Source organism: Arvicanthis niloticus, chromosome 20 (assembly GCF_011762505.2).
Source record: "Arvicanthis niloticus isolate mArvNil1 chromosome 20, mArvNil1.pat.X, whole genome shotgun sequence".
In the NCBI taxonomy this organism is placed as follows: Eukaryota; Metazoa; Chordata; class Mammalia; order Rodentia; family Muridae; genus Arvicanthis; species Arvicanthis niloticus.
Window position 1 is genome coordinate 44,964,883 of NC_047677.1, and position 18,018 is coordinate 44,982,900.

The window sequence follows — 18,018 nt, forward strand, 5'->3', positions numbered from 1 at the left end:
ACAACTACCTGCTGCAGCACAGAATAAACTTCTCTAAAGCACAGCAAGGTGAACTGACTTAAAACCTTTAATGCCCACACTGAGAAGCCTCAACTTTTACTTCAGCTTTTTAGGAGATGCTCTGGACATTGCATTAACTTCTCTTCTATACCAGAAAGTCTCAATAATTTTCTAGTTAAGTCATCCATTTACCTATATAGAGGCTTAGAAATATCTGAGAACTCAACTGTCTTTTATCATTCACATACCTGAAAATATTATACTCAGTTCCTAGTATAACTGCCATGCAGGAAAAAAAAGCTGGCCAACATATACAGTTAATGAAGCTGGGCATGACACTGAGTACTGATAATTCTAGTTAACTACTCCTTCTTAAAATATCTATCACACCATCTAATGGGTGCCACAGTACACATAACAAATTAATGTTACAGTTTCAATATGAAAGGACCCCCCCACCCCCCGTGTTCATGCTCTGAAGGTTTGTTCTCAGCTGTAATCCATTTTGGAGTCTATGGAGTCTTCAGGATTTGGAGATTGATGGAAGCAGGTCACACCTCCAGGCTCCTGATTCTGCCCTAAACACTGCTTCCTGATCCAGCACATGTGAACAGCAACCATGGTCCTCTCCCTCAGCCTCCAACCATGGGAGACTGACACTTATAAAACAGAGAACCAAAATGAGCCTTCCCTCCCTTAACTTGTTCCCACTGGGCATTTGGTCAGTGGTGAGAAATTAATGTAGAACAAGCGACTGTGGACTCTAGAATGGGCTGAATAAACCCTGCAGTGTGGCAGTTGAAGGGCCATTCTGATGGAGTCTAAGACTAATGGAAATATGGCAGTAAGGACTGAGCTCCAGGATTTCAGATGGGAACACTGGCTGCAGGGAACTGGACTAGAAACATTCTGTCAAAGAATCTAGTGACATCTGGCTCAAGTCCTGAATATTTAAGTGAGGTTGATTTAAAAATGAAACAAATGAGAGATCAATTTATCTGGCACAGGTAACTCTGAGAGAGTGTAGCACTCACACTGTGGCATGGCCACCGCTCAACTATGTTCACAGGTAACTCTGAGAGAGTGTAGCACTCACTATGTTCACAGGTAACTCTGAGAGAGTGTAGCACTCACACTGTGGCACGGCCACCGCTCAACTATGTTCACAGGTAACTCTGAGAGAGTGTAGCACTCACACTGTGGCACGGCCACCGCTCAACTATGTTCACAGGTAACTCTGAGAGAGTGTAGCACTCACACTGTGGCACGGCCACCGCTCACTATGTTCACAGGTAACTCTGAGAGAGTGTAGCACTCACACTGTGGCACGGCCACCGCTCACTATGTTCAGTAGCTTTATAGTGAATCATCAAGAGACAGGCAAAACAAAGCAAAAGGCAACAAGATGTGATAAAGGGACAGCCTGGCAAGAAAAAGAGCATGACACTGCTTAGAACTGGGGACCAACTGAACTATGAAGGAGATTAATACCATCGACTGGTGGTGTTGGTACAGCACTTAGGAGGCAGAGGCCAGCTTGGTCTAGAGTTCCAAGGCAGTCAAGACTATAAAAAGAAACCTTGTCTCACCGAAAGCAAAGCAAACCAAACCACACAAGGGGAAAGGGGGAGGGGTTAAACCATTAAAGAAAAAACCCTCACAACCATCAATGAGGCAATTAAAAAGGAGCCTTGAGGGAAAGGCTCCATTTATCAAAGGTTCCTCCAGGAAAAAAGGCAAACTCAAACTCTTTAGAGATTATCATTAACATCTGAGTGCCTGAAGACTGAGCCTCTAAGGCCCCCTTTTGGAAAAGGGCATGTAGGATCCACCTCCCAGGCACAGACTATAAGCTGTGGTAAGAGAGGGACCTGGTGTCTTCTCAAGCTGGCAGAGCCTAGCACCATCCATTGGTGTTGGTTTTTACAGGCACAGAGAACTCAAGAGTTATAGAGCTATCGGAGCCTGAACCAAGGGAGAAAGAAAAGCCACTAGCAGACCCTCTGAGCTCAGGTAACCGACAGCAGGGGCAGCGGTGGGCAGGGAACCCCAGTCAGTTAGAGAAGGGATGCTGGAGTCCTGGAGATGCCAGGAGCATGAGCTGCCACACAAAGCTGTAGCCACTGAAAGGACCTTGGTCAAGGAAAAGGCTACATGGGATTGCAAACGGAAGAGCTGCCCACGTCTGATGGAGCTCAGAAGATGCCACCACAGCCCTGAATGGGGGATACAGAGCCAACAGGTTTCCCTGCTGATTCTTGGTCTTGCCACTCTTCCTTTGCTATCTCCCCTTACCTCCCTTTAGGAAGAGGAATATCTGGATATTGGAACTATGTACTTTTTTGAGGAACATTGTATTTTACAGGCACCACGGTTACAAGTCTGCCTTCTGTCTCAGATGAGATTTGAGGGTTTTGAACTGTATTGAGGCTGCTAAGACTGGGGATTTTTAGAGTTGGACTGAATACATGTTAGACTGTAGGTCTTTAGGAAGTAGAAATAGAACACTATGGCTTCAATCTGAAATGCGCCCCACAGACTCATGCGTTCAACGGTCTCCAGTGTTTGTGGTATCTGAAAGATAAGGTGGCTTCTTTAGAGCATGGAACGGTAGGAGACAACCACAAGCAGATGGCCCTTGAAGGTCCTGTGTTCAGCAGCAGGCTCTACCCACACACCTCACAGCATCCCTGCTGGAGCCAACTGAAATCTTTCTTCCCCCATTTTATTCTGGCCAGGTATTTTGATAACATTAAAAAATAACTACTACAGTTATAGATAACAACAACCAACTATTTAATATCTACTATGTGAGCTACACGTAATCTTTGTCTTACACTGAACCTGTGGGAAAGCCTTATCATCCCACTTGATAGATGATAAACAAATTTGAAAAATTTAATAAAAACACAAATTTAATAAACACACACACATTTTGTAAGAAGTAAAAAAAAAAAAAAAAAAAGACTGAAACCTGACCAAGTTTTAGAAATAGCATTTATAAAGTACATTACTAAACACTATTACCAAATCTGTGTTGTTTTTTCCAAATTTTATTCAATGCAAGCTTTCTTACTATAAGTTAGAATGAAAATGTGATGTGTAATGTGTAATACAACACAGCCTTGAGTATCTGCAAGCCTGACATTCAAGTCCTGTCACACTGCTCACGAGAGATCTTAGGAAATCGGCTCTGTCCTGAGTACCCACCATCATTTTCATAATGAGAACAACCTTCAGAGCTAGTCTCCCAACCTCCCAATGGACACAATGGAGCTGACTTCACTCCAAGGCAACTGTCCTGTGCCTCAATCAGGCAGAGAAACACCCTAACCTGGTAGAGCTTGACTGCACAGGAGTAATGAGAGCATGCCAGGACGGTTACATACACCTCTGCCTGCTCAAAGATGGCCTGAGTTCTGCACCTGGATGTCACTCTAGTCTACACACAAACAGTGTGTGTAATGTCCTCAGCAACTGTATTCACACAGACAGTGTGTGTAATGTCCTCAGCAACTGTATTCACACAGACAAGTGTGTTTACATAATGTCCTCAGTAACTGTATTCACACAGACAGTGTGTGTAATGTCCTCAGCAACTGTATTCACAGGAGCTAAGGCTCTAAGCTTCATCTGACAACAGTTTATGCTGTTTCTGTCTGAGAGCTTAAAAGGACTGAATTAAGTTATGAAGAACATCTCGACTGTGACCTTTAGAAAAAAATATAATATGGATACAAACCTTGAGGTATTTTAAACAGCAGGTAGTGTTACTAGAAAGGCAAACCATTTAAAATAAATTAAGCTACAGGCTAAGGGAGCAGTGGGCATTAGGTCTGCTTTTTAAAGGTCTACAAGATTCATGACTTCATGTTTAATAAAAATGTCACAGATGCAGAGATGTTTAGGCACTGGCTACTTGCAAAGACTGAATTCAGCAGACCCCACAGCTTCAGCAGCATCAAGTAATTTCACAAGCTCCTGAGATACTGGAACATGTCAGTATTTTCTTCTATATAAAGCTTCTTTATGCTTTCATCACCTATTATTTAAACATTGTTTTAAGAAATCTAGAACTTAGACAAACTGGGCAGTACTCCATATTTCATGCCTATTTCATAGCTTAACATCTCTGAGGTCTTATCAAGCTGATAAATTTGGATGCTCACTTTGTTGAACCCAGCTACCGGCAGTATGTAGGCAGCATGTCTCCTAGCAACATTACTCTCACTTCTAGCCAAATTCTACCCAATATCAAGTACAAAATACATCATTTTGCAATTGATACAAAAAAATAGGCAATCTCCTGGAGTATACATCCCCTGGAGTATACATCCCAAGTTAGAACCCGTGGCTGATTCCCAGGAGAACTCAGGTAAGAATGGCATACATACCTGCACCACAGGATCTTTTGGTTGGTGTGACTAACGAGACATGAGCTGTGTCTGTGCATGGCCCACCTAAAAACAAAAAAGTAGGCACATCAGTCAGGTACCTTCCACATGCCCACAGCTGCCACGATGACAAGAGAAGCCTACAAAGGACAGCTCCCCTGCAGATATGCTGGGAGCCACAGCAGGATGGAGATGACCTAGCATAGTGTCTTCTAACGAGCTTACAGTTTAGCTTTGTAATCGACTCTATAAAGTTTCAGTTTTTCTACAGAGTATAATGTGCCTTTCAATAAAACATTCTTAAGTCTCACATAATATTGAAAAGTTAAAGAAAAATCTAATTAGAATTCAGATCTAGGAGAGAAGAAATTACTCAACTCTGGGGGAACTGAGTTCTTCCACACAGCAACCAGGGAGGCATGTGCCCTTTTTTAATCTTAGTGGTCACTATACTTGGAATTCACTGTAAATATGGCCTCAAAGAAGGGCACTCACCCCCTAAGGAATAGCAAAGACCTTATCATAAGAAATAAGGATTGTTTTAGTATATAAAGGAAACACTGCAGATCAAGAGATCTGTTTTCTCCTAAGAAGTGTGCCCGCCTAACGTGTCTTCAGGAGGTCTGGGTGGGAGCAGAGATCTGACAGAGTGGGCAGAGTTCAGTTACCAAGAAGCAGCTTGGAAAGCAGCACTTCCATTCTGTAGGAGAAGGGCTATCACACAACACGAAGCTGATACTGATTATCCTCCAACACCTCTCAATGACCACGTCCCAGCTGGGAAGACAAGAAGCTGTTGTACTAGTATGAAGGCCAGTAACTCTCAGCTTGCCCTGGAAAAGCGACACCGGTGACCACAAATGAACAGAACAGAGAGGCAGTGCTACTTGTTGTTCTGAAAAGGCTTGTCAGGTGACTGACAGTTTCATGTCATCTATGAGTAGACTTTTAATCACAGAATCACTCACTGAAAAAGAGGAAAGATGAAAGAGCTCCACAACCTGTGGTTGGAGGCAGTATCAGTGAGGTCATGGGGAAGGAAAGGGACTTGGGGATCCAAACTGGTGTGCCACCAAGGCCATAATGGCAACAATTCTCAACAAGGTCTAAGACACAGAAGGAACATCCTTAAAGGAAGGAAGAACCAAGATAGTATGCTGTTCGTTTCCAAAAAGCACTGACACACCCACAGTGTAACCACAGACCAGTCTCACTAACTTCTTATTCTTAGGAAGACAGAATGTGTGTGCTTAAGGACCTATGCAGCAGCATAGGTGGCTGCATGGAGAAGAATCAAGTGCCAAAGCATAAAACATGTGATGGATATCACATGCAATCAAGGGGAAGGAGATGCATCACTGACCAACATCACCTGGAAAATGCAAGAATTTGAAAATGAGGCAAGAAAAATTAGGAAATGTCCTAAGGCCTCTCAGAGGGCAGGGTAGAGTATTTCAACTGAATGTTTACTCCTGCAAATGCCACCTTCACCAGAGAAATACAGTGAAATAAACTAAAATAAAATATAGTAAAATCGGAGGTGCTTAGAAAGGCACCTGAATTTTGAGAATGAGCAACAGAAGAGGTGGAGAGGCACCCACATGTGCCCATTCTCCAGATTGAACTAAACTCTGATTCAGGGCTCCTTAAAACACTGTGGGTCCTAAGCTCATGGATTCTGTTGTTGTGTCAATGGCAACATTCCCATTTCTCTCACAACAAAAAGGAACGAAAAATTTGTCAAAAGCCAGAGAGTTCACGGTGGACTGTCTCTGTAAAAACGCTGCATAGACCATGAGGCTTCCTGCTGTGTCTCATCACAGTGGACATTTAACAACACTCTGCATTTAAAATATGAGCTGGTGAATTTAATTAAGGAGGAAACAGATTTTTAAACCTTTTAATGGAGGTATAATATAATAAAAAGGGACCTCAAAGAATGAAATGCAGGTTGAGAATCCTTTATACAAAATACTGAGGCTAAAACTGTTTTGTGTTTGGGGTTTTGTTTGGTTGTTTTTAGTGGGTTTTAGAATATTACTTAAAGTTGTCTTGAGAACAGGAGGTCCCCAGACTGAACATCATATTCCATTATACTTCAGCTAGACCCTGTACACATACCCTCAGCTAACTCAGCACAGCATTTTAGTGGCCCAGGACATGAGATCAAATATGAAATTCTCTCTTCTGTCTCCCAAGTCTGATTCTGAAGCACTTTGGGTGTTTGGATTAGGGGCATCATCTTACGTAGTTTTATGTCAACTTGACATAACTTAAGAGTCATCTAGTAAGAAGAAACTTCAATTGAGAAAATGCCTCTACCATCGCAACCAGCAGGCAAGCTTGTGGAGCACTTTATTGATGAGTGATAGATAAAGAAGGGCCCAAGCCCATTGTGTAGGTGGCACTACCCCTAAACAGGTGATCCTGGAGGGTATAAGGAAGCAGGGTGAGCAAGCCATGAGGAGCAAGCCAGTAAGCACCACTCCCACATGGCCTCTACATCATTTTCTGCAAGCAAGTTCCTGCCTTGACTTCCTGTCCTGACTTCCCTGGATGATAAGGAGCTCAATAAGCTATAAGACGAAATGAACCCATTCCTCATCAAGTTGTTTTTGGATATGATGTTTAATCAAAGCAATAGAAACATAAATTAAGATAGATACTCAAGCTGTATTAGAACGAATTATATAACAACCATCTTATTGAAATATTAGAACATCTTCTGAGATCCTTTAAAAACAGACTCCTGGGGCTAGAGAGATGGTTCAGTGTTTGACAGCAACTGCTGCTTTTTCAGAAGACCCAGGTTTGATTCCCAGCCAGGGAATGTAAGGCCCTCTTTCTGGCCTCTGCAGTCACGAGGCACATATACAGTGCTTATACATATACGTGTGTGTGTGTGTGTATGTGTATGTACATGAAGGCAAAACACACACACATAAAATAACTTTTTGAGACACAGGCTCCTGTGTGCTAACCATGGAACTCTTTATGGAGTAAGTCAGGTAAGCAGGAGACTTGTGCACATTTCGAAACTGGATACATGGTGAAGAAGTCAGTGAGAGTGTATCAGAACGCTTTCTTAAAGAACATCAATAAGCCATCCAAGAAAACTAGGAGGAGGGACAAGTACTAGAACTAGAACAATAAATGAAGTGTCTAGAACTCATGAATGAACAAACATCCCATGCCTGCAAATGCCCAGGTAATAATCACATAAAAGAAATTTTACCTCACCTGAAGGTTAAGACTTTACCTCTTAAAGAAATACCCCTAGTCAATCAATCTCAGTCGGCTTTGGCACACAATGCAGACAGCCTTACAGATCCAGAGCCTAGCTCAGCACACACCGCCACAGCTGTGTCCTCCAGAGAGCTTGCTAACCCAGCAGCCTAGTCTAACATGCTCACTCCATTACAGTAAAGTACAGCTGAGCCATGAAAAACTGACCAGAGGAACTGGCGATGATAATACATCCCAGCTTTGATAATTGGGCAACATTATAAATGGAGAACTTGGTCTGACAGACAGTAACCTATTAAACACTTTAAAAACACAGATCAAAAGCCTGTGAGTATCCCATGTGTGTCCTATGTGTCATCTAAACCACATGCACGGTCTGTCTGTCTGTCTGTCTGTCTGTCTGTCTGTCTAAGAGTTTCTCTGTGTAGCCTTGGCCGTCCTAGAGCTTGCTCTGTAGATCAGGCCATCCTGGAACTCACAGGGATCTGCCTGCCTCTGCCTCCCAAGTACTGGGCTTAAAGGTGTGTGCTGCCACTGCCCAACCAAACCACACAGCCTTGAAGGAAAAAAAAAAAAAGACTAGCCAGTAGAGGATAATATTTGCTCTTATACAATTAATTACAAACCAATTGTTAAAATAAATATATGTAATGGGGGGGGCACTCTATCATCAACAAGAAAAATATTGTCTGTGTCCCATGTGGTTCCAATAAACAAAATAGTACTGGCAAGGGTCAAAATAAAGGTGTCCACTCCACCAAAGCGCCTGTACCTACCCCACTGTGAACTCTGCTGCACTCCTGGCCAGCTCTGTTCTAAGCAGGATGGAATACTTAGTACAGAGTGAAGTGAGAAAGCACTGTGTGATTCTGGGGGGACACCAGTGAAGATCAGAAACAAAGTAAATACATGTCTAAGCAGGGGCAATTAAAATCATGACCTTGGGACCCACAGAGGCTCAAGGTAACTGGTAATGTCAAAAAGGCATTAATATTTAGTGCTTAGAATTTCAAGACAGGAGCCCAGATGCTGGCACAGACCAGAGTGTGTCCACTGAGCAGTCCGGAGGCTCCTCTTATGGACAAAGGAGGAAGTGCAGTGCTGGGCACAGAGCACCTCAGTTCTAGGAACACGATGCTCTCTTGGAAACCAGCAGGCTCGTGGAGTGATTGTGACAGCACAAGCTACAGTCACTGCCATTGTCTCTGTGTCACATCTGTAGACTCTACAGTGGCAGCTTCAGAAAGGTAACGTTTGATTTTTTTATATGTTAAAGTCACAAGGTCTCTTGTTTAATATGCTGGGCTCTGTGTTGGCTACTCCTATATCAACTTGACACACAAACTAAAGTTATCTGAAAAGAGGGAACTTCAAATGACAAAATGTCTCCATAAGATCCAGCTGTAGGGCATTGATAGGGGAGAGCCCAGCCCATTTCAGGTGGTGCTTTCCCTGGGCTGGTGGTCCTAGGTTCTATAAAGAATAAGGCAGAGCAAGCCAGGGCAAGCAAGCCAGTAAGCAGCACTCCTCCATGGTCTCTACATCACCTCCTGCCTCTAGGATCCTGCCCTGTTTGCGTTCCTGTTCTGGTTCTCTGATGAACCACGACATTGTGAGCCAAACAAACCCTTTCCTCCCCAGTCTCTTCCTGGTCATGGTGTTTCTCTCAGCAATGAAAGCCCTAACTAAGACAGTCTCTCGGGGAAGCAAGTGATTCCTGAGCTTAAGTGGTAGCACCTGCCCACAATCTCAGCACTTAGGAGGCTGAGAAAGGAGCGTCTCAAGTTGAAGATCAGCCCAGGCTACACTGCAAGGACCTGCCAACTGCCAGGAAAACCAACCAATATGCATCCTTTTTTATTTTCTTTGTTAAAGCGAATAACTAACTTCTCCAAGATTCTTCATCATCTAGAGGAGTTTATAACAGACTAGCAGACTGCATTTGATGTGACACTCAGAGGACTCCTTTCTAAAACGCCCACTTTCTCCATTTACTCTGTAATTTACCAGTGAATACTGCTTCATAATCAGGAAGTCTGCATATTCTTTTTTCTTTTGGGGCTGTTTCTATGCTGGTATTAAATGCGGGACCACACGTGATACGTCAAGAACACTATGAAATGGTAACTTCAGCTGTGTTCCCAACAAGCAAAGATATTTCACAGCATACCCAACAGAGCAGTGGGTTTTCCTGGGAAACTACTGATTTCAGTTCTGTGAGGTTGAGGACGCAGAACTAATGTGTATACTCACTCACTGTAGCCCGGGAGTGCCCACCCTTCCTAATGGTGACACCCTTTAGTACAATTCCTCCTGTGGTGGTGACCCCTACCATAAAATTATTTTCATGGCTACTTTGTAACTATAATTTTGCTACTGCTATAAATTGTAATATAAATATCTGTGTTTTCTGGGGGTCTAAGGCCATCCTGGTGAAAGGATCCTTGGACCCTCAAAGGAGTCTTGACCCACAGGTTGAGAGTAACCTGCTGTAACTTGTAAAAATCACACCTACAAAAAGGTATGCCATTAACTGTCAACACTCACATTCCAAAGAGAAGCAGCAAAATTCTGAAATTTTTCAATCTCCTAGAGTTGTTGAGTATGTTAAAAAGTACCATGCTCAAGACAGCTCATAGTGCAATCAACTCCACAGGAGACCAGGCGACAGTGACTACAGAAAGTAGAAAGCACGGGCATAGCAGATAGCTAGCTACTCCTGGACGAGCAATGCTCTCCATCTCTCAAAACCCAAAGCAAAACAAATATGAAAAACAGCATTTCTCCTTTATCTCCACGCAGAGACCAACAATGTACTCTAAAAGGTTTTGTTAAAACATCGACCACAGCTGGTTATTTTTGGCTCCTGATCCCAGCAGCTTTCATCGCCTGTAGTTAAATCATGTGTTAAAGCACATCAATTAGAAAAAAAAATGGACTGTCAAGGAGTCAGTCAGCTAAAATGGCCAGAAGCTCAATAATCAAATATTCTACTATCAGCCCTTCCAAGGTAACTGCAAAACACTAATACACAAAAATATCCACTCTTTGAGCAAATTTATAACACTTCAATTTTCTTGCTTAATTAACATGGCATTTACATAACAGTATCTAATTAATTCCTAACAAAAAGCACTGTGGGCTTATTAGAAACAGATCATGTGTTTCTAAGCAGCTGGTCAATCTCTCTCCATCATGACCCACACCCTGTTTATGTTCCAGCAGCTCACTTCTCCACTCTAAAGGTGACCCCAGACAGACCCAACAGCCACAACCTTCTCCTCCCTAGAGATCTGGAATTCAGTTTGCTGATGAAGCTTTCAAAGGAGGAGGCTGAGCAAGACAGACATAGATTTTTACATTGCTGTGGTCATGTTAAAAACAAAAACTTATAAAAATATTTAACTAATCTATTTCTTGAGTAATAAAGTAGTCCCTCTCTGAAAGCCTTCAACACATATCACAGAGCACTGACAGTGATAACAAGCAGAGGCAGACCAGGCTGCAGAAGAAACAAGTCACCCTTTCAGTCCCCATCACCCGACAGCTGCAATTCATGAGTCACTATAGCCAGCAGGGACATACCTGATCTATCTACATAACTGGGTCTGAACAGTGCTATCGATGAAAACTAAGTGACATGAAAACGTATGAGTGACTGGCCACCTCCACAAACACTGTGAAGTATGTGTGCAGTCACAACACTGCCTGCTCACTAGAATGAAATTTTCCCACAACACCTTCCCATGAAGCAGCACCAAAAGCAAACCTAAGTCAGGAGCGCTCTCCACAGGATCCTTCCCCGGAGCAGTGGGGGCAGCTGCACCAGGATCGGAGGACATGCTCTCTCCTGGCCAGTAAGAGCACCGAGGTCAGGAGCTTCAAGGGTACGGGGGTCTAAGCTGCCTAGCACATCAGTGTTCGAACACTTTTCTACATCAGATGAAAAAATCCTAGCAAAACCCATCAAATAGATACAACTGTCATACTAGTTTAAACAGCTGTTTTGTTTTTTAACCACATTTACATGTTAATCTAATATGAAAGTCCCTAAACCTTCGGTCCTCAAGTAATCTGTTTATATTTAAAGTGACGGAACTTTGGTTTACACATTCTCTAGTGACTGAGAACTTATCTAAAATTCAAACACACAAAGACATTAATGTTTCACTTAAATCAGAAAGTTACATCTCAATACAAAGATACTTTTATGAAACATAAGAATTCTTCTAAGCTAGAGTCATGGGCTGAAAAAGTAGCACTCAAGTTCTGCATGGGCACTACCGCACATGTGCTGCAGTCCCTATGACAGAAGGCCCTCTGACAGTGCGCCCCCCACAGGTCTTCGCGGAACCTGACACCCAACTCTTGATAGATTTTCAAATCCTCCCACCATCCTTTCAAGACAACCCTCTCACATTACTTTTGGCAAGGACTAATCCATTCTAAAAGTATGTTAGGAGATAAAGCTGAGTGATGTGAACGCGGTCACCAATCTCGACCAGGGCACTCTGGTTTGCTGTCACCTAGAAGACTGAAGGGTTCATGGAACACCACTCACTCTAGGTAAGCAGAGAGCGTGTGCAGTAGCAGTTCCTCAGGTGAGAATGTGACAAGACCTCAGAACAACAAACAATGTCATCTTGGGGGTCAAAACCAAATCTCCGTTGAGGAAAGTTTGATTTTTTTTCTAATTTTAGACACTGCTTTTGTTACCTCATAACAAAGTACATTTAATATGGATATGAAATCAGGGGCTGTCACCTGTCTAATTTAGGCTTTGATTCTGAGTATTTACAGGCTTAACTAAGGCCCAAATGGGATTTATTTGCATTTCTACCATCAACACAAGCATGATTTTCATAACATTGATGGAGACACTCAGCATTGGGAGGTTTTCATTGTCCCCCCTCCCCCCCAAAAAATCTAACAGGCTGGGAGAATTTCGCAAAGGTTAAGAGCACTTACTGTTCTTGCAGAGGACCTGGGTTTGGTTCCCAGCACCTACATAGTGGCCGCTCACAACCATTAACTAGAGTACTTGGGGGATCTGATGTCTTCTTTGGCCTCCATGAACACTTCATGCATATGGCACACATGCATACACGCAGGCAAAACACCCATCAACATAACAAAAGTATTCAGACCATTCTCATAAATCTTATCTGCAGAGGGAACTGCAAAGAGCTGCTCTCCTCAGTAAAAAAAAAAAAAAAAAAAAAAAAAACGTGACTTGTGTGTGTTCTTAATAAGAAGCTTCATGAAGAATGAAACAAGACCTCTATTCAGACCACAGGTGCTGTCTTGTGCAATTTTAAAAGGAACCAAGGACACCAGGCCTTCTCTACCTCACTGTGCAGTCCCTCCACGGCACTAGTTCTGCAGTGTGTCAGAGTGTCTCTGTATGAAAGGCCCTGCTGCACACAGTCCACACTGCCAGGTCTTAGGGAATTCCTCTTTGCCATGAGTGACTGGGAATGCACAATTTGAATTATGTAGTCCAAGGGTTGTTCTGAACTTTTAAAAGTCCTTCACTAAAGCAGTGCCTCTACCGATGGAAACATGAAGCGGCTTATGGAGCAATGGAGGAGATGAATGAAAGTATAAAGCTATATGGTTTGGTTTGGTTTGGTTTGGGGTTTGGTTTGGGGGTTGGGGTTGGGGTTGGGGTTTGGGTTGGTTTGGGCCCTGGCAGCTCAGCTCAGAGAACTAAATAAACACAAAATATATTTCTGCCTGGTAAAAGGATGACTTCTAGCACATCAAGTGGATGCCTCTCTCATGACCTTTCAGCCAAACATTTTGTCCTAAACAAAGCGTAGGTTTAGCTTAAGGTCGTCAGTGTCATCTGTTTCCTGTACCTACACCAAATAAAAACATGACAGCTGCAAAGGCTAGGCTGGTGTGACATGACGTGCTTGTTCTCTGTGGCCTTTATCTTCAGACAAGTGCAGACCGTTTAATCTAATAAGGCGGCTTTTGAATCTCTCTCTGTATCTGCAAAGCACTGGCAGTGACAGGATGGCTTCAGTTAAGTGGACACCTTACAGCTGTAAGAGAAGACCACAGAAACAAACTAATTATATGTTTCTGGCCTTAGAGACCCTGGACAGTAAATATTAGAAGTTCTCTAGTCTTCTCTTTTACAGAAAAAAAACTTAAAGGGGGAAATTCAGAAGATAAAATTAAGACCATGGATAGAAACTTCCTTGACAAGAGGCAGACCAGAGTGAGACAAGCACACAGAGACCCTTGTCAATTCAAAATGATCAACTGTCACAAGGATACACACAGACTTCATAATTTTTATGCCTTGAGACTACTTAATTCTACTATTAAATATTAAATGTGTTGTTATATATCACTAGTGAGTTAAACAGGGGCTACTGAAGAGTCAAGCAATGAGAGCTTTAGTGTATCAGAGCATTCAAAGCAGCTCCTTTTCCGTTTGTTTGTGGTTTTGTTTTTGAGACAGGGTTTCTCTGTGTAGCCCGGGATATCCTGGAGCTCTCCGTAGACCAGGCTGGCCTCAAACTCAAAAGATCTATCTGCTTTTGCCTCTGAGTGCTGAGATTAAAGGTGTGTACCACCACTGCCCAGCCATATAAAGTAGTTCTAAAGAGTACAAAAGTTGACAGTAAAGCATATCTACATATTTAAAGTCAAAACTGACTGAAGACACACGATGCTAGGTGCTCTGAAGTTGAGGAGAACAGTATAAAACAGAGGTTTCCCTTGTTGGAGCCTAGAACTCTAAGCCGGTAGAGAGTGATGACAACCCAAGTCTGAAAGGTAACAATAATAGACAATTTGAGAATGAGTGTCACGGTAAGTAGTCCACGGGTGCCTTAATGGAAACAGTCGAGGTAACTGAAACAGCTCTGAGCTGGCCACAGGGAGCACGGACTTAACGGCTCTGTGAGTGCCCGGGGAACTCTGGAAAGGGCAAAGCAAAGCTTCAATCTGGTTCAGAAGCAGGCAGATTGCCACACCTGGGGCTGGCTTGGGAGAACATCTGACACAAGGTTAAGAAGCTGCAAAGACGCCGGGCGGTGGTGGCACACGGCCTTTAATCCCAGCACTTGGGAGGCAGAGGCAGGCGGATTTCTGAGTTCGAGGCCAGCCTGGTCTACAGAGTGAGTTCCAGGACAGCCAGGGCTACACAGAGAAACCCTGTCTTCAAAAACAAAAAAAAATCTGTAAAGACATGAAATTGGAAGGGCGATGTGGTGAGGTCTGGGAGGGCAATGTGGTAGAAGGTGGGGGTCTGGGGGGGGGCAGGAAATGAGAAATAGACATGGCAAAGCACACAGCATGTGTGCCTGTCATTTTCAAAAAATAAAAGTATTACTTAAAAAAAAAACAATCATGCGCACAATCATGGTGAATTGATGAGAGAACCCATCTCTGACATCACTTCACTGGCTGGCATGTTCATCTGACAGGTTGTTCTGCACTATGAAAATAGCAGAAGCAACGAGAGATTATGAATATAGTCATAAAAACAGAGTGGCAATAGCAACTTCCCAGATTTACATTTTTTCTAGTTAACTACATACATGATCATAGAGGTGAATTAGGAACTATAAACAATACCACAAGTATCTTAAAATTAAAATTTAGTGGGGAATGGGAGGGAGAGACTCTGTGACAAAGAGACTGGTAGTGGACCAGCATTTGGGATGTAAATAAATAACATGAATAAATAAAATTAAAATAAAGTTAAAAAATTAAATGTATTGTTAAAAAATATGGCTGGGGAGATGGCTTGTTTAGTGAGCAAAATACTTGCTGTGTAAACATGAGAACCAGAGTTTATAGATCCCCAGTACCCAGATACAATTTGGGTTGCCATAAGAGACTACTTATAATGCCAGCACACAGAAGGCACAGACAGAATCCTGGATCAAGCTGGCTAGCTGGACTAGCAGAATAGGTGACCTCTGGATCCATGACTCTCAAGTACACAGCTCTCAACAAATAAAGACAAACAGTAATCGAAGAAAACACCAGATGTCAATCTGAGGTTTCCACATATACATATTAGCCTACACATTATGCAAACACACACCACACACACACATCAATTTTAGTTTGTATGCTTGTAATAATATACTTTAAAATTTAAAATACCATTAGTGGAAGGAATTTTCTAACATTACCAATAATATGTAATTTTTTCTGAATAATTTTAAAACCCAGATAAAATGGACAGTGTTTTAATAGTCCCTCTTATTTGCAGAGGGTATCCTTTAATTCCCCCCCCCCCCCCCCGCCCAAAAGATGCCTGGAACTGCAGGCAGTATCAAATTCTGTAGCCTATCCATATTTACAATAAAGTTTAATTCATAAATTATGCCCAGTAAGAGATTAACATAAATAATGGCACAGAAAACTTAAAGCTACTGTAGAATTGTCAATGTAACTGTTTTGGAGTTATGTGGCTGTTGATAAATACACTAACGGTTATTTCGGCAAAAACACTGCAAACCATAGCAGCCAACCTGATGGCCAAGCCTCTGGTGTCAACAGGCAGGCAGCACACACAGAGACTATGGTGTCAACAGGCAGGCAGCACACACAGATACTATGTGTGAGCAGGCAGGCAGCACACACAGAGACTAGTGTGAGCAGGCAGCACAGCACAGTCAAGTGGAAAAGGAAGGACACCTGGGCAGGAAAAAGTAGAACAACACAAAATATAAAATTTGAGAATTGTTTACTTCTATAATTTTCCGGCTTTATATTTAACAAAGACTTATTATCAGAATATATGAAGCACTCCTACACATGAGCAAGGGGGAAAAGCAAAGAACACGAACAGGCAAATAAGTAACTTCTGTTAATCCAAATCTGAAAATGCAGTCCTATTTCATGTGACTGACTGAAGGAGGGATCTGAAGTTGAGGCAGCAGGTGAGGCACTTGCAAATGGTGCTTGTGCTTTGATTGGCTCTTACTTTTGACAGGTTAAAGGTCAACTGGCACTGCAGGAACGTCAACAAGGTAGAGCAGAAGTAGTTTGTATAGGCAAACACTCCAGCCCTGCATATAGACAAGAACTAACTTAAAGACCATCCACAGTGATTCCTGAATGATAGCTATTTGATTCAATAAAGCGCATAATGGGCATCCCCAAACTGCACTGCAAAGTATCAATCTATCAGAACAAAGCCCTAGTGAAAGCAGCATGCTCTGTAGAACCAGTCTTAGAATTAATAAATAAATGTACTAGAGAAAAAAAAAAAACTTAAATTAAAATCAAGAGACATTTAAAGTTTGGGCATTCTTTATTATGGGAGAGAATCTTCCACTTTGAGACTATTATATATCAGAAAAGCTCCATCTGTTGTATAATTATCTCTGATAAACGGCTTGATGCTTTGAGCTTCATTAGAGAAAGGGGAAGGGAAAGGCGAATACAGAGAGAGCTGTAAATAAATCGCCCCTCCATACTTCACTTAAAACCAGCCCAGCAGGAAACCATAAAATATTTTTAATAGGTAATATTTTCCAAACACTTTACTGGAAGCTGCTGGCATGTTATGTCCAATATCTGCCCTACTTCAGAAGCCAGTCTGAAAAGGGACAAACTGGCTCTCCTTACAGAATACTAGAAATTTAATTGGAAAATCAAATAAAAAGCATATCTACTTGGTGGCAGTGGTATTCACTTTGCAGAGAGCTGCTCAGACGTTGCCAGAGCCAACTACAGGACATAAAGGACATGTTAAAGGCACTACAGCCTAGAGATGCTGCTTTACAGTTCTGACACTCAGGGGTAGAGGCAGGAGACTGCAGATATGCGACAAGCCCAGGCTCATGGTGAGATTTACCTTCAACACCCCATCCCAACCTCCATTTTTAAATCTCTGGTGAGCTAAGACATCACTGGAAATCAGTTTCCAAGAAAGCAAAGGACATCTCAGACAAAATTTAGAAACAACTCAAGAATAACATCACTTGGGGAATTAATGTCATATACTAAAGGAAAAGTCAAGAATTTGATACCAGCTTGGGTACCTTGTCTCATTACTACTGCAATAAACAAAACACCATGATCAAAAGCAAACTGAATAGCAAGGGGTTTATTTGGCTTACACTTCCATATTGTAGTCCATTATTAAAGGAAACCAGGATAGGTACTCAAGCAGGGCAGGAACCTGCAGGCAGCAGTTGATGCAGGGGTCATGGAGGAGTTCTCTTCTCCAAGGTTTGCTCAGCCTGCTTTCTTATAGGACCCAAGACCACCAGCCCAGGGATGGCCCCACCCACAGTGAGCTGGGCCCTCCCCCATCAATCACTAATTAGGAAAATGCCCCACAGCTGGGTCTCATGGAGCCATTGTCTCAGTTGAGGTTCCCTCCGTTCAGGTAACC

At 42.6% G+C, this 18,018-nt stretch overlaps 1 protein-coding gene across 1 annotated transcript in view; it reads right to left on the bottom strand.

Moving 5' to 3' along the window:
• Positions 1–18,018, bottom strand: part of Zfand3 (zinc finger AN1-type containing 3) — a 193,911-nt gene that overhangs the window by 41,687 nt on the left and 134,206 nt on the right. The window contains exon 4 of the mRNA XM_034524491.2: positions 4,395–4,460. Coding sequence (XP_034380382.1) covers positions 4,395–4,460 — 66 coding nt within the window. The remainder of the gene's footprint in view (positions 1–4,394; positions 4,461–18,018) is intronic.